Here is a 24360-nt window from a genome sequence, read left to right on the forward strand (position 1 = left end):
AGACGTGATTTTCTTTAAATAACAGTGATGAATTAACTTGCACTCATGGATAACAACGAATAATAACTATCCTTATTGTTAAGTTGACCATTAAAATATTATATATATATATATATATGATTTAAAAATATAAACACCGAAAATGCAATGATGCATACGGTTTAATGGACAACATAATCATATCGAGGCAGAGGAATTGCCCGGCCAAAAGTGGCCGGAATCTGGGCAATTTTTCGTGTTTTTGATGGTGGAAATGGATTCAGCACCATCAAAAACATTTAGAACACCTAAAATTTTGAAGTTTAACAACTATAACTTGGATTTACAAAAATCCTTGCCAAATTTTAAAAAAATATAACTAGAATTTCCATAACTTTCTGGGCAACTCCTCCACCTCATTAAACTACGCGAATCATATCCTATAGCGAGATATCGGTAATGGTTGGACATTTTATGTCATTTAAATAATTTATTAGTAATCGCGGAAATTTTATTTAATCAATTCATTAATAATGGCTGGATATTTAATATGTTTTAATTAAATTATTATGTTTGGAATGACTTGAGTTGACTAGAAAGTATTGTATTATTTTAAAACTGTGATCGAGCGTGCAAATTTTCATTATTCAAAATTTGACCATCAAATTAAAAAATGAAAGAATACATTTATGCCATTTCTTTCACGCCAAGTGTATATATTTTATATATCAGTCCATTCCAGTGAAATTGAAAATGCTATATGATAGATCAGTCCATTTCATGGAAATTGAAAATGTTATACGATAGTGTCCATTTCAGTGAAATTGGAAGCTTACTGTGCATTTGTATAAAGATTTTTGACATCTCACTTAATATATTTCCTTCAATAACAACCTGTTACTTTTTCCCCAATTGGAAAAGTAAAGATGGAAATTTAAATAAAAACCTGCTCCTTTTTCCCCAATTGGAAAAAGACGGAAATTTCCAGAGCGGGTCGGCTGCCTTAGGTACCCATATCTTGCACGTTTATCTTGGAATCCAATTCAGGTTTGGCGATCGAGTGGGCAGCCTGCAATGTTGACCGCCGACTTGTGCGGGTTCCTTCATATTTGATCCCTGAACTTCAATAACACCACATTACAAAAACGCAGGGGAGGATAGCTAGAAACCCAACAGTAGCCAAATTGTCCTGCTAAATATCCTACAGAACAGCTGATTGTTTTGATTAATTTTCTCTGGAGTTTTGAAGAGAATTGGCGTTCGAGATGGGGAAAGATATAGAAGTGATAAGAGACAAGAATGCCATGAGAAGGTGGACGAGGGAGAGGAGGAAGGAAGGGGAAACGATATGCCTGGTGCCGACAATGGGGTACCTTCATAGGGGTCACCTGGCCCTAGTGGAAGAGGGCAAGAAGAGAGCCCAGAAGGTCGTTGTCTCTATTTACGTCAATCCTTCCCAGTTTGCAGTTGGAGAGGATTTTGGGTCATACCCTTCCAATTTCGAGGGCGATTTGCTCAAATTGAGAGCTCTCAGCGTGGATGCTGTGTTCAATCCCCACGATCTTTATGTGCGAGGAGATGGAAAAACATTCGGGGAAGAATGCAATGGGACTCGAAGAACTGTGTCCTGCCTCGAGGAAGGCGGTGATAATGGGCACGAGACGTGGATTAGAGTAGAGAGGCTTGAGAAACCGCTCTGTGGAGTGTCCAGGCCTGTATTCTTCAGAGGAGTTGCTACAGTTGTTGCAAAGCTATTCAATATAGTGGAGCCTGATGTTGCTATTTTCGGCAAGAAAGATTATCAGCAATGGCGTCTCATCTGTCGCATGGTAAGTAAGACATGGTAGCATCAATTTCATTTTTCATTTTTTATTTTTAAATTTACGTTGTTATTTAATTTTTCTAATATGCTTTTAGAAACACGCCCGCAGACACCCAAACGTTGTGGTTGAATCACAAAGCCACAAAGAGTGGCTTTCCTTTGTCCTGGTTTTCAGGGAAGGTAGCTATTCCGCCAGAATTAGCCAGGACTTTCACAGCCCTTTGTAAACAGAGGCATGAATTTTCAAATTTGTTAAAAAATATTCCAAATTTTACCCAGATTCGCACCGTCCTTTGTAAATAGAGTCGTGGATATTCGAAATTGATAGAATTATTCCATTCTTCTCTCCGCCAGCTCAGGAGGCCTTGACAACCAAGTCTCATCACTTTCCAGCGCTTTTCTCGTACAGCCTTTTTTTTTATTCACATAAAAGTTGTTTTTTGTACCTTCCAATTTGATATATTGAATGTATTTTTTTAGTTTTACTATCTAAATTTGTAATTATTTATTCAACTTAATAAAATTTTCTTGTTCTATTTTAATTTTTCCATCAGCCTCTTATTTTTTAAGCACCCAAAAAAAACTAAATATTGGCTTTTCATTTACTTATATTCCAGTTTTCTTCATAGCTTATCACGTTCATTCAATGGAATATTACTCAGAATACATATATGTGATAAAGAGATTTATGTATTTACCCTGGGGAAGGCTTTTCATTCTATCCTTACTTCTTTTAAGCCTTTCTATACTTCCGTTCACCCAGGAACGATAACAATTGTTACTTTGTAGGAATTGGCTATACAGTAACACAGTTTAAACTGTTTTGGTAAATCTCCCTTGATTCTCAAGGTGTGGTGTAATGTTATATTTATCTATTTTGGGATCTTTTGCCATGCCATTTGGGTGGGGGGAAGACCGCAGTGAGAATGAAACTCCAGTGGACAGTTTCCATTTACCCTGTAACAGTAACAATTCGTCGTCCTTTTTAGAAACTGGTTTGACAATATAAGATCTATTGCCATGGGATTTGGGTGGGGCAGAGCACAGTGAGAATGGAACCCAAACAGACAGCTTCTATTTACCCAGGAACAATAACAATTCATCCTTTTTAGGAATTGGTTTGACAATAACAAAATTTTGTAAGATTTCACTTGATTCAAGTTGTAACCAAGGAAAATTTTAAGGATGGAAAATTTTCTTGAAGTTTAAAAACATTTGTGAATCTCACTAATCCCTAATATGAAAACTATAAAATGTTTATTGATATATTTGTAAAATTATTCAAATTTGTAATGATTTTATAGGTAAAATAATTTTATATTCTAAAATTTGGGCGAATCATTTTTTATAAAAATTGAAAATTGGTAAATATTTTTGTGGAAAATCATGGAAAATTAGCTCACTGGGCGAATATTAACCCCTAAAATTTTCCATGGAACTTGTAGCAGTCCAGCAACATGGTTGGGTCATGGATGTTATGATTTATTTATCTATTTTGGGATTCATTGGCATGCCATTTGGGTTGGGGCAGAACACAATGAGAATGGAACTCTGGTGGATAGCTTAATACTCCATTTTCCTCCAGTGAACCAAGGCTATGTTGTCAATTTAATCCTTTTTTTCAATGAATATAACAGAAAGTTTCTTAAACAAGTACTCGGGTTTGGTCAAATGATGATTGTTTATATCTCTGACTATGCCAGCAGAAAAATGAAACAACTGATTTGGCCATGGCCTTGTTCTCTATATAATTTTTGTTATTTTTAAATAAAATGGCTGTCCTTATTTTTAAACAGATGTTTTTATTTGTACTTATGAACTTCATGTTTCGTTTGTCAACTGTTCATCCAGACAGTTCTCTTGCCATTCATACTGTTATCCTTTGTAGATTGTCACCCTTGTGACATGCCCCATTTAATTTCTCATTTTTGTGAGTTAAATTTTATTTTTTTGTCCATATCCAAGTCCATTTTATTGTTTCTCCATGTCCTCCGAGCATTTTTGGTTAAATTGAGAGCCAAGCAACATACATTGATGCATCCCCTGCAAATACCAGAATTATTCTGCGTTCATAAAATCTACCGTGATCCTCCACTGCCCAAGCTAACTAAATGCATTTTGTATATGCTCAGAAATTCCATAATTCACAACCATCAATCCCTCACAAAGGATTTGTATTGTTGCCGTAGGTTAACCAGGTTTGAATGGTGACTACAATAATTTGCTTATTTACAGCTTGTTGTTACCACGATTATTTTGTGTGACGTTCTTTTAGGTTATTGGAAATCTAAAAGAATTGAGAAAGTTTGAATTTAAAACTGCTTTTGACTATTAATAAAATTTCAGAATGTGTATATAAAATATATATATTTTTTAATTTTATTTTAAAAAGGGAAAAAAAAAGCGAAATATGTCACGCTTGCAACTTCTATAAGTATTAGCGAGTTCAATATCAACTGCCTATCTACCAAAATGGCCACAAGTCTAAATCACTGCCATAAAGGATATACATAAAAAGATATAGCAGTGAAAGTCCATGAGACAACAAATATAGTGAGGCCCTAGGTCCAAGCATAAACAAAGTGTTATTAATTGTTGCAGGGAGAATCCCATTATTAGGCAGAGGATTGTCATGGTTGTTGGGGGTTGGCCCCCAGCTTGTATGGGTCAGCGCTGCATCCATGACAATTGGATTCCATCCATCACTGCCTGACTTAGGGGGTTTCTCAATATTTGAGATTGCAAGTGCCGAAGTTGGAAGCTTATCATTGTTCTGCATGGAAGAGGAGGCAGCCTGTGCATCTTTTTCCTTGTCTCCTTGATAACCCTGCCAGCTTGATGCTGCAACCAACCCTAAGATCTCCATGACTAGTGGGAATGAGCCGGTCTAGCTGGGGATGCACCAGGTGGCTTTCTGCCCATAGTGCAAAGTACACACTCCCCCAAAAACCCTGCCAGCTTGATGCTGCAACCAACCCTAAGATCTCCATGACTAGTGGGAATGAGCCAGTCTAGCTGGGGATGCACCAGGTGGCTTTCTGCCCATAGTGCAAAGTACACACTCCCCCAAAAAGCTAATAACTTATGGAAGTGGCCCATCTCCATCTTTCTACCTATATAATGATCTGCAAGTACCAACTGGCATGTATTAGGAGCTATCAAACCTTGAAAAGCTTCTTGCAGGCACTTTCTTAGTAAATAACAGTTCATTCCTCTTCTTCCTTATGAAAACAATATTTCATGACGAACCATTTTTCATGAGGGCTGGAATTCTACAACTGAAGGAAATTTGTCTCCTACGAAAGCAATGTTTAAGGAAATGGAACAGCCTAAAAGTTGGCTACAGAACGACCCAGCATTGCCCTAGACAGACTTGGCAAGGGGACAGAACCAGAAAATGTACTTTAGTACTTAAGGCTGACCACACCATGGGTAGCAAGGTTTTTGATGGTGCAGCTATATTGGGAATTGAAAATAAAACACACAACCAAGGCTGTGAATTTATATTTAAAACAGAGCACACAGCAATAACTTGGAAGCATGCACACATAAATTAAAAATAAAGAAACACATACGCAGGGTAACTCATAAATTTCACCACAAGAATTCTATTAACCCTCAGAAACATGAATTACATCGTGACTGCCTCAAAGGCTTCAGCTATATATATATATATATATATATAAAGAATTTCAAAGGCCCTCTGGTCTCGGTCTCAGATTGGCATTAAATGTCTCAGAGAATTCATAGCCACATAATTTGAAATCTACTTGTTTTCTGATGGGCTGCCTGGATTCTTTCTTTCCTCCACTACTCTGTCTCTTCCCATTATTCTTCTTCTTTCCTTTCAAGCTCTTTTTCCTCTTTATCTCCTGGTTATCCTCTCAAGTGAGGGCGCTTCTCCACTTTCATCCTTCTTTGCTTCCTCTGTCTGCATTTAATTGTGGGCTTAATTCTTCCGATGCATGATGTTTGAACCCTGGTAGAATGCCTACCCATGGATCACTGCTTGGGAACTGGTTGGTGGAGAATATATCAGCAACGTTTGTGAAAAGTGACCCCTGACGGAAATTAGGCCGTAGGATCAAAGGCATATCTGATAGCTGAGGTCTCAGACTGGAAAATTCCTTGACAGTCCTCTCTCCAAACGAAATTACTGCTATGGAAATTGGGCTGTTCGTGATAGGTTACTTCGATGGTGGAGATTATTTTGGGGGTTTTACATGTGCCAATCCTTGCAATGATTATCAATTTGTTTGGCTGCTGATCCGACAGTCTTGGTTATGTTGACACCCATTTAACTCTCTACCTCAGCTTTGCAAAGATGCTTGTTGACAAGAACGAGGAAGGATGGTGGCTGCTGCTTTTCTCCAGCATCACTCTCCCTTGGTAAAAGAAAAGTGAGCTCTTGCTCATAGGATTGATAGAGCAACCATGTCTAGACTAAGTAACTTGCTCTAATTCTGTTTCTGAGATCCCAACAGCTTCTTCTAGGCCCTTTCCTTCCCATTGAACTAAATATTCTTGTCTTATACTTCCTGCAACTCTTTCATCTAAAAATTCCTCAATTTCTCCATTATGCAGCTCTCTAATAAAATTCTCCCTCATCGATCCACTTGGAATATGCAACTAATGGTTTTTAAATAAGAATCCTTCTTGAATGAAATAATCCAAGTATGGAGTTCTCTCACAGCTCCATGGCTCTCTACTTGCCATGCATGCTTTGGCAAAGCCCAAGTCTTCCTTATACAACCTTTTTATGTATTCCAATCCTACAACCTCCATTCCATAGCAGGCAACAATATTGATCTTTTGCTCAAATCCTCAACAACTCTTATTTGATTTGCGTGATCTATGCTTCGACTTAATAAGCTATTCAATCCACTTAATATGTCTTTGCTTCAACTTAGATTGATTGTTCAAATATCTCAATGCTTGATGATCAGTGTTAAACACACTTTCTCTAGGTAATGGATAATGCATCTACTTCAATGCTTGAATGATTGCATAAATTCTAGATCATAAACAAAATATTTTTGCTTTGCTTCATTCAACTTTTTCACTGAAGAAAGCAGTTGGTCTCCTCTCTTTACCTATCACTTCTCGAATAGCTGTGCCACTAGCATTACAATCAACTTGATAGGTGTTGCCAAAATCTGGCAAAGCCAACCCTAGCCTTTCAATAACTTTTTCCTTTACCAACTCCAATTGTTTCTGTGCAACAACATTCCATTTAAACTCTCCTTTTCACATATAAGTAGTGAAACATGTACAAATTCCATCAAATTTTTTGTCGAACACACACATGGCAGCGACAAAATAGGAAAGATAAACAGGAGAGTACATCTATTATTAACAATTGATATACATTTTTAACACATTCATATGACCTTTGGTTTCGTATTCCAAGGTCTCTTGGACTTCCTTAGTCTATTCAGCTTCCACACCAACCCTTAGAGGATTAGGTGTCCAACATTCCCCCCCTTAATCGGAAGGGTTATGTATGAGTCCAAGAAGAGAGCTGTAATACAAAATGTACAAAAATGCATGGCAGCACTAGGCTGAATGTGCTCTCTGAAATGTTGGTATAAAGGGCGTTGGTTTAAGGATGACCACCAACACTGGAACACTTAGTGCACTTCTCGGAACTCGTCCAAGTCTGGCATGAAGCTCAGGTCTTCTGCTAGAGGAAGTGCTCCTGATATTTTGAAGAGGGAAACCCTCAATCGTGAAAGGGAGGTCTCACCCCGCATAAAAGGGAGAACCTCAACCTAAAAAGGGAGGTCTCAACCTATGATGGTTTAAGGATGACCAACAACTCTGGAATGCTTAATGCAATTCCTGGAACTCTTCCGAAACTGGCAAGAAGTTGAAGTCTTCTGCTAGAGGAAGTGTCCCCAATTCTTTGAAGAGGTATCACCAACTGAAGGCATGCTCAGGGGCATCTTTGTCTCTGGCTACAACTCTGAATCTGGTGTGGCAGGTTGTGGCTCAGGCTCACTTGATGTGGCTTTGAAGCTTGTAGATGACCATCATTTCCCCTGTCAGATACAAGGCGAGAAGATGAAGAGATCTCAACTGCAAGACTTTTCAATATTTGAGAACAAATCCTGTTGTATGAGCGAAATATCTTCTTGGCTGTTGAAGCCCATTGCCAAGAAGCGATCCATCCAAGATGAATCATTGTTCTTGCAAGATGTTTGTTTTTGAAGCATCTGTTTGAAGAATGATTGGTTTTATGACAGTGCTTACATGGATGAAGATCAAAACATTGATCTTTCATATGGCCAACTCAGTCACAGTGTTGGCATTTCACAATCTGTTGTTGTTGCTGTGGAAGAGGTGCAAAATCTGGAACAACTGAAGGTGAACTATCATGAAGTAATCCAACACTCTGAAACTGGATGGGCTTTGAGTAATCTGGAATATGAAAGGACATCTCTTTATCATATCCAAGACTTGTTCTATGCTTGTTGTGGACAAGCTCTTCCCAAGGTTTGATGATGGGCTTGGAAAGTGCAAACTGCACTTCTGCATTTGCATGTACAACTGCTGCTTCATTGAGTACTAAATTTGAAGGAATTGTAACATTTTTGTCTTGCTGTTTATGGGAGTCTGTTTCAATCTTCTGAACAGAAACAGGTTCAGAATGATGACTCCAGTGCTGTAATTCTTTGTGTTGTAGTTGAGATTCAAGCTGTAAAAAATCAATCTGTTCTTGTGCGTATTGTAGACAAGTCTGAATGTCTGAAATAGAGGCTTTGCTAATTTTAACTATGCTGTCAGCAGTGGACCTGATTAGAGTTTTCAGTAACTCCAATAATCCATGAATTTTCGCCATTATTCAACCAACTCAGGTCAACAAATGACCACAAATGTACTTGTAAAGGCAAATAGCTAGCAATGCAATGTTCTTCAAAATTAAACGTGCCCAATGATAAGAGGAAAATCTACTCAATTGATAATCCTTTGCCAGCAATAAATATTTTCCTTGAAAAATGATTTTCCTTTGTGTCTAGCTGTCAAATAAATTCCTCTACTCTATGCAAACAAACATATATAGCCCTCCATAATTAACGTCACATCGACATCCTTTTGGTCCACACAAAATTATTTGAGAATACTTGAAAGACTTTACAAGATTCCTCAGGTATTTGTAGAGGGTTTCCCTGTGGTAAAAAACGAATGGAAACAAGGTAGCCCAGAAAATCAAGACCTGCAGGTTGTAAGATCTTACTCTCTTCCAACGATCCTGTCCTCTTTTGCTAATGTTGGAAACTTGACCCCTCCTAAGGTGGATAACGAATCGAAATTTCTACTGCTCGTTGATATAGTTATGATGGTATCTCTTAGACATAACTAATACAAAGTTACAAACAAATCCTTATTAAGTCTCTTTATTTTGACAGTATGTCGGTGCACTTCGAGAGGTTTAGGACTTTACAAGTCTGCTACATGCTCATTCACGTCTTTATAATTATGTTCCTTTCCAATACAACGCGACTCTACTTCATACTAAGCCAGGAAATCTCTTGATCCTTGTGTAGATGTTCATTCCCATGTTGAAGAAGATGAAGATGAAAGCGATAATCCGTCAAAGAAGCAAGTTGTTCCTTTCAATTTGAAGCCAAGAAATCCAATCAATGATGACGATCTGAGTCTTTTCAAGCGACTTCGACAATCGTTGGTTGTAGTTTCTATTGCTTCTCGCCTTTCTTCAGGATTGGCACACCTCACTAAAAACAACGATCGACAGCCATAACTCCTTCGGACGTAGGAATGTCAATCAACGCCTTGCGGTAATTAGGCGCTGTAATGTTGGCAACGCGGGAGGAGTGGCGCACTAAGACAAGACCTTTCTCCAGCTTCGGTGTTCACAGCTCCGAGGGGTTGTCTTGTGTGTCGAATTACGCGCCTTAGAAAACCTGTTGGAGAGCATCAATTCGAATTGCACCGAGGAAGCCCGAGACAGAGGCTATGAGTTTCTACTTGACAAGAATGCTAAACAAGCCATGTTGGGACGAGCAGGTAAGGGGTGTTACAAGTTTCGAGGCTGCATATAGAGTACCAAGGCTGGACGAGTTAAGAATTCATTCACGCATTCATTGGGATATATAACGAGGTTTTGAAGCCTCTCAGTGAAAAAATGTCTGGAGAAGGCGTGCTATATATCTATTTTTTTATTTTAACAAGGATGGGATTCCTCCAAATTTCTAATCAAGCGAGTGGGTGAGCCAGGTATTTCCCCTCCATGGTGGTATGCTTGGTGGTATGCAGATATTTGAGAAGACTTTGACAGGAAAAACCATCACCGCAGTTTGAGAGCTGAATGAGAATATGACAAACTGGTGATACAATAATAAGACGTTGTTTGAGAGGCTAGCGCCAATTGACAACAAAAGAAGGCTAACCATATGACAAATCCAGGGACCATGTTGAGTGTTTTAATGGAAAGAAGCGATACCAAGGTTTACAATGTGGTAGGTGTCACAAATTCTAGCAAACGTTCCAACGATTCCAGAAGAAGTAACGCTCGATGCACTAGGGTTTGCAATAATCATTGTCTTGAGGAACTACATGATCATTCAAATCGCCATTTTATTGCATCTCACAATGTAACTGTCATATAACAACCTCTTACCAAGTCCCGTAAAGGGAGCCGACCGGACGCAGGAAGAAACGCTTAACCAATCCACCTGAATGCTTTGACCAGCATATACGTAGCATTCAACCAATGCATATGAATCAACGCATGTAAGGAGTTGTTGCAGGACTCCTCAATGTTGCATTTCGCTTTGAATAGGAGGGAAATTCAAGTATCCACCACAATGCAAGCAACGTTTGACCTTGTCTTTTATCCTTTCAACGTGAGCCGAGATGGATGGTAGACTAAAGAGAAACTACTCTTACACAGACAAAAAATGACCATACATGAATGTCAAACCAAGGTGCGCGAGACTGACCTACTATGAGAATGGCAGAGCGGAGGGAAGGAATATCAAATATGAATATTGGCTACCACAAACCGGACTGATATGCATGTGGGTGACATTATATCCATCTCAAAACCAATGAACTCCTCTAAACAACCTTTTTGTCAGTATCCTTCATTTGTATATGTCGATCATGGGTTGGCCGATATACTATTTCAAAGGCGTGAATTGTTATCTGATAGGACACAACAACGCATGCATAGGAATAGCATACTAAAAATACAGTTTTGAGGGGTGCTAAGGTTTTCAGACAGAATTCAGAGCATTAAAGTAGGTGCACAGTGAGGAGGATCGTTTTGCACGCTAGGCTGAGAATGGCAGCAAAACAATAGATGGTAGAGCTGAAATGCACACTAATGCCACAAAACTAGTGGCTTACACAAGATTGAGCAGGTTAGGAAGGTACCTGCTCTGATACAATGTCAAACACACACATGGCAGCAACAAAATAGGAAACATAAATAGGAGAGTACATCTATTATTAACAAATGATATACATTTATAGTACATACATATGACCTTTGGTTTCGTATTCCAAGGTCTCTTGGACTTCCTTAGTCTATTCGGTTTCCACACCAACCCTTAGAGGATTAGGTGTCCAACAATTTTTATGATTTTTTTATAAAAACTAGCTTATTGATGAAAACTTTGTACTTTAAATATACTCTTAGGAACTGGACACTTGACTATGTTTTTCACTTTTTTGAGATCCATCAACTTCTTCAGAAATTACAAAGCCAAGCTAAACTAACTCTTTCTTCATAAATGTATCTAATTCGGTGGTCTTTAGTTGAATATTAATAAAATAATATTATCTTATCTTGCGTCATAGGTTCTTCTTTTGTCTTGCTGATGATCATTGGTGTTAATAGCATTATCACCATGAAACAAATGCATATTTTCCAATGGCTTGGGCAAGTCATGAGGTTAACCAACAATATTAAAGAAGTGAAATGGTTTGTAACAATCAGTCAACCAAGGAGCAACCATTTAATTTTGATTAAGTACAATTGAATTATTGACAAATAATATTCTTATATCTTGCACAGATTCATGTCCTAATTAATTATTAGCGTCTCTTGCTTTACACTTATATCTTCTTGCTGAAGCTTATGGTAGCTTCAAAAGGTCTTCTGCATGGGCTTGGTGTCTTAGCATGTGGAAGATGATTTATTGCCTCTTTAGGTGCTTGCTTGGTGGAGTAAGTGGGGACTGAGTTACAGGTTCTAGTAAATGTATTTTTCCGTTTAATTATGTGGGTTAAAAACCTTGATTTTCTAGATTAATGGATGCCGGAGTATTGTTGTGGGTATTTATATTTTGCAATGTGTGATTGATCTCTCCTAATTTTTATTTTCCATTGCATATATTTTTTAAGATTAAAATACCAGTGATTTGATTTTTTGGTAATTCAAAGTTTATTTGGCTAATTAAATAAATTGCGGGGAATAAATAATTGCAGTGAGAAAATAAATTTAGGTTGGTATTAGGAGATTTAATAGTTCTTTGTCCATAAACAATTTTTTTTTTTAAGCAAGAGAGCGATCTATATTAGCAAAAAGATGTTACTTATAGTATAATCATAAAATCACTAAGAGGCTTGGCGCCTCAAATTGGGAGGAGTTGAGAATGGACCATCTGCCCAACAAGTGGAAACTGGAAGATCCCTTAATGAGAGTTTGAGTGCAGAGTGCCATAGTCCATGCAAAGATCAAAAATAAGTTTACAAAAATATCTTCTGCCGGGATTTCGGCAGGAGTGGCTAGCAAAACATGTGCCATGTAGCGATCTAACAAAAACAAGGCATAAGAAACTAAAGAGAGAATCTGATCAGACCACTTGCTTGCCTATGGAGCTAGTTGAGATTGGCTGCTCTTTGTGGCTTCCAGCTTGGTTGACCTTGGCTTGTGCAGAGTCATCCTCCATCTTTTGCTCGACAATTAGACAACTATACGAACTTGTGTCTTGTTGTGAAGGATTTGCGACTGCATTCTGGATAGTACTGGTGGGGGGCTTCCTTAGGTTGTCCACCTTTGCTTCAGGCTTCTAGCTTGGTGAGCCATGGGCATCATGGCCACAGTTCTGCATACCATCTGCTTGGAGAGGAGGTGATGGAGGTGGGTGGGAGGAAGTTCGAGCTTCAGAACTGCCAAGAGAGTTAGAGGACACGACGAATAGGGGAGCTGGTAGAAAATCTATGACAATGCTTCTAGAGAGACGGCGGAGCAATTGGCAAATTCAACTGACATATGCATTTATTTTTGCCATTCTTCTTTTTGCACTTCTCTAGCTAGCTCCAGAGTCCACAAATGGTGGGCTAGTAGATTCCTAATAGCTTAATGACCATCTCCATTCCTCTTCTTCCAGGGAAGCAACTTTGCTGCGAATGTGAGCCAGTAGGTTAGGGTTGAAGAGCTCAACGCTATCATCGATCCATGGAATTTAGGAAGGATGCCCACGACTGCGTCCTCCTCGTCTAACTCTTCCTCTTTCACGAATCATGCTGATGGACAAAGGAATACTTAGCACTGTACAATGGTCTTTGATGGCAGTGTCGTGAGGGACGAGAGAGCAACAAAGCCTAGCTTGTATATTGGCATGGACAAAAGAAGAGGCTTAGGAATTAACTTATGCATTAGAGCGGAGATAAGGGAAATCACAAGGTTGATACAGTTTAAATGCGTCGGATGAGTCGAAGTGACTACCATTACTATCATTCTGAGGGCAGTGATCGCACATGAACACTGTTGACCACTCCGTGTCAACGACCCCATAGCTGCACACCCCCTTTTTTGCAAAAGGGATATCGCTTGATCAATGCGCCCGTGCCATCCTGTTATCATATAAACCCATTATGCATGTATATGATTTAAATAACCTCAGCAGAACCATGTCATGTATGTAACAACCTAGGAAAACCTACATTTCTAGTGACGATCTCCGTTCTGGGAGGTTTTTTGTCTCATCAATCCATTCTCGGATGGTTGACAGAGTTTTCCCCTCCAGTGTTACCCCAAAGCTGGAATGGGTTTTGTCGTTAGGATCTTAGGCGAGTCTTAGTGTTCTAGATCGAGTCTATGTAAAAGTAATTTAGGAATAATCCTAACTATTTGGTTAGATTATTTTATTACCGATTACTTGGTTTGCTGGATTATATTTGTGTCGCAGAATTGAGTAATCTGTGAGGGTCTTTTATAAATGGGTTTTCCCCCTTATGATGTAAAAATATGAAATCATGATATAAAGTGCCTTGAGGGTTGGAAAAATAATTTATCCCCCCATATGTTAATTAATTAAATTTTCCGGCCAAAAATTAATTGAAATCCTAAGCCAAATATTTAATTATTTCTAGGTCCTAGGTAAATTTAAATTCTCCAAAGGCAAAATTTGTCTGTCCTAGAAACTTAAATTTTAAAAGGTCCCGGGACTAAGGTAAATTAATTATTTTGCTAAATTTTAAACCTTTGGTCCCTGGGGATTAAGTCAAAAGTCAAATTTTTGGGGAAATTAGCGCAATTTTTTATTTTTTTTTTATTTTTGAGTTAATTAAAATGCATTTAATCAAAATTTTTGAATTTCCCCAAATATTTAAATATTTCAATGGATGAGATTAAAAGAAATTTTAATCTTCATCAATGGTCGAGATTGCTTTGACGATGATCACTCGAACTAGCCGTTGGAGGATTTATCTTTAAATAGGAAGTCATTTGTCAGTTGATCCATCTGATCTCTAAATCGTGTACTAAGCTCTCAAGCTCTCTTGTAAACTTTTATGGAATAAATGCAAAAGCCTTTGGGGTTTCAACGTGCTGTGGTGTTCCTCTTCATGAATTTATGGTAACATTGTTTTAATTTCTGCTTAATATTATGTGAAAACTATCAATCAATAGTTCTCCTAGAATAATCTGAATACATGTATCTTATTTAGTTTGTTGGATCTAGGGTAACATTTTTAATTTTGATTGAAATAGCAGGTATTTCTATTTCTTCATAATTTTATTGTTGTTCTATTTCTCTACTTGGTTTGATGGTTGATCTAGTGTTTGCAGAAGACCTCTCAGGTTCTCATTGAGCATTTGGGGATAGTCTTCGGTTGGACCAACCAAGTCTCAACAAATATTTCATGAAGAGCCTATTTCATATAAGCCTCAAGATTTATCTAACGATTATCTTTTTTTTGCAGGGTGTTTTGGGGCTAGTACCTCTCTAAAATTTCAAAATTTTTAAATATTTTGTGGAAAAATAAGTAGATCTGGCTAGAAAGAGCCATAGATCTACAAATCTGGGAGCGGAGTTGAACTCATACTCCTTAGATCTAATAGATTTGTAGATTATTTGTATAGATCTATAATTTATTTGCGTAGATCTAAAATTTGTGTAACATAATTTTGAATTCTAACATTTGGGTTTTGGGGTTTTTATTCATTTTTTGTATATTTGGGATCTAGGTATTTTTTGTTTTTGTTTTGCAGGTGTAGATCTGAAAGAATAAGTTGATTTGAAGCCAATTTAGACCCTGGAGAGCAGGATCTGGCCTCAACGAAATTTGTCAAAGAAAATTATTCAAAAAAATATTCGCATTTGAGGGTTTTAACTTCAATTCGGAAGCTTCATCAATTTTTCAAAGGAAAAAAAACTAATTTTTTTGAGGCCTGAAAGCAGCCTTCGCTCATTGCTTAGCCTTCTCCAAACCCTCCACTCAGCCTTTCCCTGCTATTGTTCCAACTACTTTCTCCTTCTCTCTTACAGCCTAATGCTGCCTGTAGCAGCCCTAAACGCCTGCCACTAACCTCTCCTTTCCTTTTTTGCCCTCAGCTCCCCTCCTCTTCTTCCCTTATTCCTCTTATCCTCTCCGTCCAACTCCCTTCTCCTCCTCGGCCTACCTTAATTCCTTTGCGGGCTCTCTTTTCCTCTGCTGGCCTTTCCCTTACCTTTCTTCAGGCCTCCATTTCCTCCATCCTAACACATGCATATTTTTGCCTTCCCTCACTGTTGCATTGGCTTATTTTTACCTTAGCCGCCTCTATTTATCTCTGAAGGCATCAATACAATTTCTGGGTTGATCCTTTGATGAGACAGTGGTGTCATTACAGGCTTACAAGTGGTCTTGCTATTGGAGAAGGTCTGGGCATCCTCATTGGTTTGTTTCTCTAACTCTGCTGTCTCACATTTTGCAGTGTATGAACCTTCATAAGCAGTGGTAGATAACTCATTGAGCAAGATATTCATTTTTTAGAAGTTTAATAACCATCTGCATACATAAGATCTGAAATATATTATTGGCATACGTGACTTATTGCTAGCATAGGAGTTGTCAATTGTGTATGCCATATTTTTGAAAGAACTTGTTGTTGAGATAAATTGTCACATTTTTTCTCAAGCATTTAAGTGACTTACTCCGATTGTATTTTACTATTTTGAATATCTCTCATGTCTAATTGCAACAATGGCATAGTTTGAGAAAAGAAAATTGCTAAAGCTAATTCCTAATCATTGCTTTATCAGTAGAAATGACTTCCAGAGAATAAGCAATCTTGTCCTTTTCTGCCATCATCGGTTATATCCTGGGCATGTGTTTTTCTAGTTGACTAGTTTGTTTCTCTAGCTACTGCCTTGCAATCTCTGTATGCATTTTGCATTCTGAGTGCTCTCATTCTATCAAGATAAGAATACAAGTTCAGGACTGTTTTGGCATAACATTTACTTACTGCTGTCCTATTAATTTCCAAACAGTGATCTAATTGACATAAAATCTCACTCACACGTTGACAAATATATTGATGAGCAAATTGGACAATTTAGGCCTCAACTGTTTGGATTAAATCTGCAGGGTTCTGATGACTGTGCATACTAAGGTCTGAAGTCATAGCAGTAGCCTTTGCATCACAATTTGATCGTGGCAAAGTGGGTTTGGTAGTGATTTGTTCTATTTGCATCTAGCGTCATGTTCTTCATCTAAAGGAGTTCTGAAATAAAATTCTCATACTGTTGTTATAAACTTCACTGAATATCATAAATAGCTGAGTGTTTTTTTTGGTTTTCAATTATGGTTGTTAATTGAGAAAGAAATCGCACACTATCTAATCTTGTAAATTCATAAGTTTCATTGCCTAACTGCATTAACTGCATAATTCTGAGAGCTCTTTCATCCCAGCCCTCATCTTTTGGAATATAACTGTTTTATCAACATTGATAAATTGTGCTATCATCATTGGCATCTCTTACTGCATCGTTAGTCTCTTACTACTAATTCTACATTGGCATTAAGATCCCAAGTCCTCAATGCTTAAAAGTAATTGAACATCATTTGTGATCAACATTTGAGTGATATTGACATTAGGAATATTAATGATCTCGTTGTTTATCAAGAATCATTGACTGGTTGAGCATCTTAAAAGTTAGTATCTCGTGTTCATCTTTCTTGACATTTGGTAATTCAACACTTTCTTTTGTGGTCAAGGATTGTCTTCAATTAATGAGTGCTTATCGTTATAGTTAAAGAGTAGCCATAACTAAAGTATTCAACACAAGCAATCCTAACCCATGATCCACTCATATTCCTTGCACATTATCTTAGCATGGTCATTTGTTTTTAAAGTAGCAGTCGTCTATCCAGCAACTTGGCATCTAATTTGTTCATAAGCGAGAATTTGACTCCATAAGGCATTGGCCTAAATAATCCAATCTCATATCCCTCTTAACAATTAACCAAGTGGCTAGGCCACTCAACTATGTCTCCCAGATAAGTTGGTTCCCAACTTGTCTCTCATCTCATTCTCCATAGGGACTACCCCCCATAGCCAGTTGTTGGGAGACAGCTAGAATGGAGTGGGCGGGGATCAGAGTGACAACCCTCGTCCTGAGCATTGTCGTGGTGCCTAGACACTTTGTGCACAACAGATGCTATTTGGAGCACTCAAGCGATTCAAGATTGAATGGTGTCTTGCCTAATTTAACAGGACTCTGCTGCCATTGAAACACCTAAATCCGGGAGTTGTCCATAGACAATTTTAGGTTTAGGCACAAGATGAATTAAATCTTGAGGATTTCTTTTTGTAATGTATTCCTTTGTTATATTTTCTTTATGTGGCGTTGCCGAATGAGATTTTTAAATTAACATTCACAACATTCTCCTCAAAATACAAATGCAAGGTAAATCCCACAAAAATTGGGTGATGGATTTTATCCTCGACAACGACACAAAAATGTTTACTGCATAAGCTAACATCCAAATGGAAAGCCCAACCACTACCTTGGGGCAACATGATGGGCATTGCATTACTGTTACCTCTATATGATTTCCCTGCACTTTAGGACAACTCCCAAGGCCAAGGGGGGTATTCGTATCTACCAATGATAGATCTTTAAGTACATCTATTTAGTGAATTAATCTTATACCAACTTAGATTTACTTCAGTAAATCCAATCAATATACGACAATGTAAACACAAGGATTCCAACAAGTGATTAAATGCTTTAAGATAATAATTCAATACCAATAGCATTAAGATGATTATCATTCCAATAAATGAAAATTAGAAGAGGCTACTTGAATGAAACCATTTTAAGCTATTTTTAGAGCACTAGGAATGAAATCAGTTGCATAAATTGATGGTGAGTAGAGTGCTTCAGGGTGTCAATCAAGTGTATGCTGAATTGAAGAGTAGCTTAAGGCTTGTCCCACACTTCTAAATCTATTTTATTAATAATTTAATGCAGAATTCCTGATTTAAGGTGTGAGAACCCAAGAGAGATATTTCCACCTTCAAGCAAGACAACGTGGACAATTGAGCTAGGGATTAATTATGCAACAAAATAACAGCCCAAGTGTATTAGAATCAAGCTCACAATAGATATATCAATGAGATAAACAAGAACTTGAAGTAAATGGGTGAATTCCCCCTAGGGTTATTCGATGTTAGCTCTAGAATTCACCAAGCTAATCTCTAAATAAAGGATAAGCAATTAGGAGTAATTTAGAGATAAATTTTACCACTAGAAATGAATGATAAACATATAACAACCCTCTAGTAAATAAAATAGATGCTAGGACTAATTATGGATGAACTTTTAAGCATAAAACCTAGTTCTACGGTTTCCTCAAATCTGATTTCTATTTTTGTTATGGAATTTCTAGATTTGAGAGAACTTCAAAATCAACCTAAAACAAGATAATTTAATCTTGAAAGCACAAAACATTTGGGCCGATTTACCTCTTTAGGGTTTTAAGATAGGGAATTAAGCACAAACCTTAATTAATATGTTCTATAAATGAAATAAACAATTAAATTTATGCTGGACTAGGAAATAAATCTAGATTATGAACTTTTCTGATTTTCCATTAGATTTCTTTCTAAACAAATAAATAAAATATTTTAAGTTTTTGTGGTTTTGGTTGGTTGTTGGGAGAAGAGAAGTGCCTTTTTGCAACTAGGGCTTATTGGTCAATAAGAATGTCCCTCTTCAAGTTTGGTCTATTTTATCTTTAAGGATTAGGGTGAACTGTGAAGAGACTAGATCCCAAAGGGAATGTTAGTCTTATATCTGATCAAGATAAACTATGTAGACTAAGGCCTTGCTAAAAGGGGTTACCAAACGAATCACTCTCATCAACAAGATCAATTATAGCTTGATAAAATACTAAATACCCTTGCTAGGGTTCAAAAGCATAGAAAAAGCAAAGAATTGAATAAATACCAAACTAACAAATGAAGGCGGAGAGGGTTTACGTCAAAACATCTTCCTTCAAGTGGTAGTCTCAACCCTCAAATGGACCGATCTTGATTACTTGTAGTAGTCTTGAACAAACACAATCAATCTTTAATGCATCGAAGTAAACTAAGATATAAAATTTTCAAGAATTGATACCAACACCTCAATAGGTAGACCTTCAACAAATTGTATTCTCAAAAGAAAGTAGCAAACAACAACAACAAAATGGAATGAGAAGAGGAGCCTTTTTATAGATGACACTTTGTTGTCCTTCTCATTCAATTTTATTCTTATTGAATTCAATATTGATCCAAATTGTGTAATTTGGATTAATTAGTGGTAGAGAGGGCCTTTTGGCCCTCCCTAGGCTAATTTAGGGGATTTTAGCTTAAGAAATTATTATTTTTGTTAGTTTTAGGTATGTTCTATGCTTAGAGAAATTTATTTCAATTTTCACAGTTAGCTCAATATCTTTTCGAGATTAGCAATCACATCAACATTAAAGTAAACTGCAGATAGAACATAAACATAAATCGCAGAAGACAAGCCAAGATAAGAGGACACAAGATGTTGTGTTAGCCAGGGACAAACCCCAATGTGGGGAAACCCTTGATCAATTCTTCTTATACGTTCTTCAATAGTTCAGCAGAGAGAGAGAGAGAGAGAGAGAGAGAGAGAGTACATTTACAACAAAAGTCAACATTTTGACTTATCTAGATAAGAGAATAGATCATCTCTAAGAAGATGATAAATGAGATTAGTTGAAGACATGCTGCTTCAACTGATTCTCCAAGGTGACTCCTTCACCTATCATTGTGCTGCATCTCGTCATTATGCTGCACCTCACCGTTTTGCACCATGCTGCACACATCAGATTGTTGCACCTTATCATCATGCTGCACTTGTCACTGTGTTGCACTCAATCACTGAGCTGCTCTCATCACAATGCTGCTCCCGTCACTGAGCTGCACCCAATGCTGCAACCATCATTCCATTGAAGTCACTAGTCTTAGCTGCTTGCTATGGCTTACAGCCTAGCAGAGCAGCTAGACTCCTTTAACAGGTCCAAGGTGCAGTCTCCTAACAATCCTTAAAATCTGCCCAGGTTTGACTGCAATTGATCTCCAAGGAAATATCATTTCCTTTACAATTCAGAGTAGCCTTCAAGCCCTAAACAATGACTGAACTATGTCTATGCTCACTTCTTATTATAGTGGCATTCAAGTGGCATACAACAGTCCTTAGAACATGATTATGACAGCCTATAGAGTGGCTGATATCCTTCCAGCAAGAGCTCACTCAAACCTCCTACCAGCACGCAGTTCAGCCCTTTAATTTGACCCCTGAAACAACTCTCAAATGTACACGCTGATCAGTCTCTTTCTTGTTGTGGTTGAGGTTCTTTTGACTGCTGAAGTAGGCCTCCTATGACTGCGATCAGACCTTCCTTTCACAGCAGCTGTACCTCTAACTCAGTGGCTGTTAGGACTCTCCTCCTACTATGGCTAGAACATCTTTTAAAAACAACGTTTAGGGTTGCCTTGATTTAGATCAGCAGTTTAGGAAGTAGGGCTTCCTCATGACAACAAAGTCTTTTACAAGTTAAGACCTCCTTTGACTGCGTCCTTGATTCTTTTAACATAGTGGATGAGGCCATGGCATATCCCTCTTAACAGCGTCCATAGGGCTGCAAACGTCCTCCTAATTTCTGCGGCTAGTGCTTCCTCTAGGGCTTCTGGATAGCGTTGAAACTCCCTTAGACAGAAGACCTTTCTCTTGGCTGCGTTGAGGGCTTACACTTTTACTGCCCCTCTTGATTGCGGCTAGGGCACGTCCAAGACTCTTCCTTCTCATGGCAATGTTCAGATCTAGGGCATCCTCTCCATGACTGCATTTTAGGGCATCATCTTCATTACTGCTTTTTAGGGCATCTTCTCCATTAGGGAAGCATTGTCTTCTTAGGATCTCTCCTCCCACCAAAACCCAAGACAAGTGGAGAGGAAGAGATCACAAGAAGTGTGTGTGCAAATGACCTTCAAGGCACCTCTATTTATACTAAAACGTTGAGCACAAGTGGGGCCAATTTGGTTGCTGGCTGACCTTGACGAGTTGTCCCATGACACAAATAAATTCATATCTCCATGAATACTTGTCGGAATCGGATGATCTTTAGATCAATCCTACACCTCTCTATGAGAGGGATCCAAGAAAAATATCAGTTGTCATTAATAAGATAACCCACATGGAGTTTGGCCCTAGTTGCGAATTTTAACAATTTTATTATGAGGGAAATTGAGTACCTCCTTTATAAAGAGAGGTGCACTTCCTCTCATTTTCTCATGGAGTTTTGGGGGAGAAATCCCATAACAATCTGAAATTTCTGCGATTTTCCTTGTCAATTCTGGCTTTGGATATTTCAAGTGAGGCGAATTGTCTTGGGGATGATATGTTTTGAATAGTGGAATTTTCTTTGGATCAATGAAGTGATGCTTGGATAAATAGTGGTATTTTATTGTGAATTTTATCTTCCATTTTGCTACAATTGATGAACTTGGGTTTGTTATGTGCCATATTAAAAATTGCACCATCTTTTATGAACTATGTTTTCTTCATATGCAAAATTTGTCATCAATTATCCATCTAGGAAACTAGATTGCATTCCTTGACCTTGAAGTCTTCTAATTTGGAAAGTTGCTAGTGTTGGATTGAGAAGTTATTCCTCTCTCCTCCCCATGCCATCCAAGGCCTTTAGTTATTGACCCACTCCTTGTTTGATTCCGTATGCTCAAAAATTCAGTAATGAGCCAAGGCACTGGTCTTCCATTCTCCATCATTTTCTGGCATTTTGAAAATCATTAAATTCAAAGTGGCATGTGTTATGGGATTGTTTGAGCATCTCCAAAGCCTATCTTAAGCCTGTTACCCACCAAAAGTGGGTACTCCTAGGAGAACTTTTCTCGTATTCAACTTTATCCAGCTAGCAGCCAGTAGCCCCTAACAACCACTTTGTAGCCGATGCGATGTGCCACTTTATCTCCACCACCTAAATTAGTCCGTATGTTACCTCGTCCATTTGTCAAGAGCACATCTTAGAAGGTGGGAAATCCTACCCAAAAGGTATGTTTTTTATTCTGCAATCGGGTGATTTTGCTTCTTTTTCATTTGGGCATTTTGGCATGGATTATTGGGTGACTTGGAAGAAGGAAGGGCTTTGGCTGTGGTTTTGTTCCCTCACCTTAAATGGGAGGTTAATCTTCAATCCTAGCCCCATGGGATCTCCCCTATTGGCCTATGGCTTTAGGAAGGGCACTACTTGGGAAACCCGACTTTGGTAGCGTGGTCCCGTTTGCCCATACCACATTTGTCACTTCTCCCCGCATGTTACGAGCCCTATTCACTATTTCCCTTCTCTGGGTCCACAGGGCACTGGCACACCCCCTCCCCTTGTCGACATATTTGGGCCGGGCTTGAAAACTTTGCCTCGGACGTTGATGTAGCTAAAAGAAAGTTAAAAACATATCGTGGCCACAAGCAAGAAACAAAAGAAAAAGAAAATCATAAAATGCAAAAGATGGTCGGGGCATTAAAAATAACACGTGGGCAAAAGCCAAGCATGAACTCTACCCCTTATCATTATGGCCATCACCTTAGTTCCTAGGGCCATTGAGTGCCCCATCACATCATAAAAGAAACCCATGCACGTCCCAACCCCTGGTGGGGTATGAACTACCCCGCCTTTAAGGAGGTAATAACTGCTATACAACATTCACAACACGCTCTCATGTCCTGGAGCTTCAGTAGTAGTAATACAAAGAAAAATCAAGAAAAGGCATAGGGCAATAAGAGGGTGGAAAAACAAAGGTTGGGTAACTCATGCAACCATGATTGCTCCCTCCTCACATTTGTACACCCAATATGTGGAATTCCTCATTATTTCTATCCTTGTACCCATGGCATTTGGCCTTGAGACCCCTTCGTCCCCATCCGTTTCATCATTATTCACATGCCACCTATTGGTTGAAAGATGTACCTGAGACATGTCTTTCCCTTAAGGGGTTGGGAACACCTAATAGGATCATTTATTAGCCACTTCTACCCAGGGAGGTAACACTACTACGAGATCAAAACCCCAAATTTGGAAGAGAAGCCGCATATGAAGTCTAAAATTTTTCCATGACTAACAAGCTTGGTTCACTTAGATGCACTAATGATTAATTGTACCTAATGGTGAAGATGCAACATTGGACATTGTGTGTGATTGGAAAGTGGTTTTCATCATGGTCTGGGCAACTTAACTGGGGCCCAATCCACTAGAGGAGCATTTTGACACCCCATAGGTGAAGCGTTGAGAGCCATGGGACTCTTATCACCTGCAAAGCATCATTCCATTCCATGGGCACCTACAACACCTCAGCAGTCTGCGCTTTGCCCCATATTATTCATGAGACGATGCACTTGGACCAACATGCCCCTAGTGGTCTTAGCAGTGATCACATGGTTTGGCAGCTGATCTGAGGCCCAAATGAGGTTTGTCTCACCCTTGAGACATGGGAGGGCTAGCACCATACTTTGAGCCCTCAACATTGGAGAAAATCTAGCTTATTCTATCACTAGGAGACCCACGAGCCCATTTTTGTGCCTCGAACACAAAACCAGGGCCCACATGATGATTTGCATGGAGATTGAGGGGTCATCCCCTAGATCAGGATTTTTGGAGTCCTCTACATCGACTTGGCACTGAAGGAGCCCAACGCATGCCCTAAAAAGGCCTACGCATGCATGACGTCGGCATTTCAACCTCTTTTGTGGGTTTTTTTTATGTTTTGCATTGGCTACGAGGTTGGCTTGTAACCT

The 24360-nt window shown here is 38.5% G+C and overlaps 1 protein-coding gene across 2 annotated transcripts in view; it reads left to right on the forward strand.

Annotated features, from left to right (window-relative positions):
* The first annotated feature begins 773 nt into the window (after positions 1-773).
* Positions 774-24360, forward strand: part of LOC149229288 (pantoate--beta-alanine ligase-like) — an 87599-nt gene continuing 64012 nt past the window's right edge. Inside the window, exon 1 of one of the 2 annotated variants that reach the window (XM_089378554.1) lies at positions 774-1808. In XM_089378554.1, the coding sequence (XP_089234680.1) occupies positions 1245-1808 (564 nt within the window). In that variant the 5' untranslated portion in view covers positions 774-1244. The remainder of the gene's footprint in view (positions 1809-24360) is intronic. The other variant, XM_089378555.1, reaches the window with a different exon arrangement.

The sequence above is a fragment of the Pinus tabuliformis genome, chromosome J, assembly GCF_031772625.1.
Source record: "Pinus tabuliformis cultivar Carrire ecotype Pingquan chromosome J, CPIR1, whole genome shotgun sequence".
Classification (NCBI taxonomy): domain Eukaryota; kingdom Viridiplantae; phylum Streptophyta; class Pinopsida; order Pinales; family Pinaceae; genus Pinus; species Pinus tabuliformis.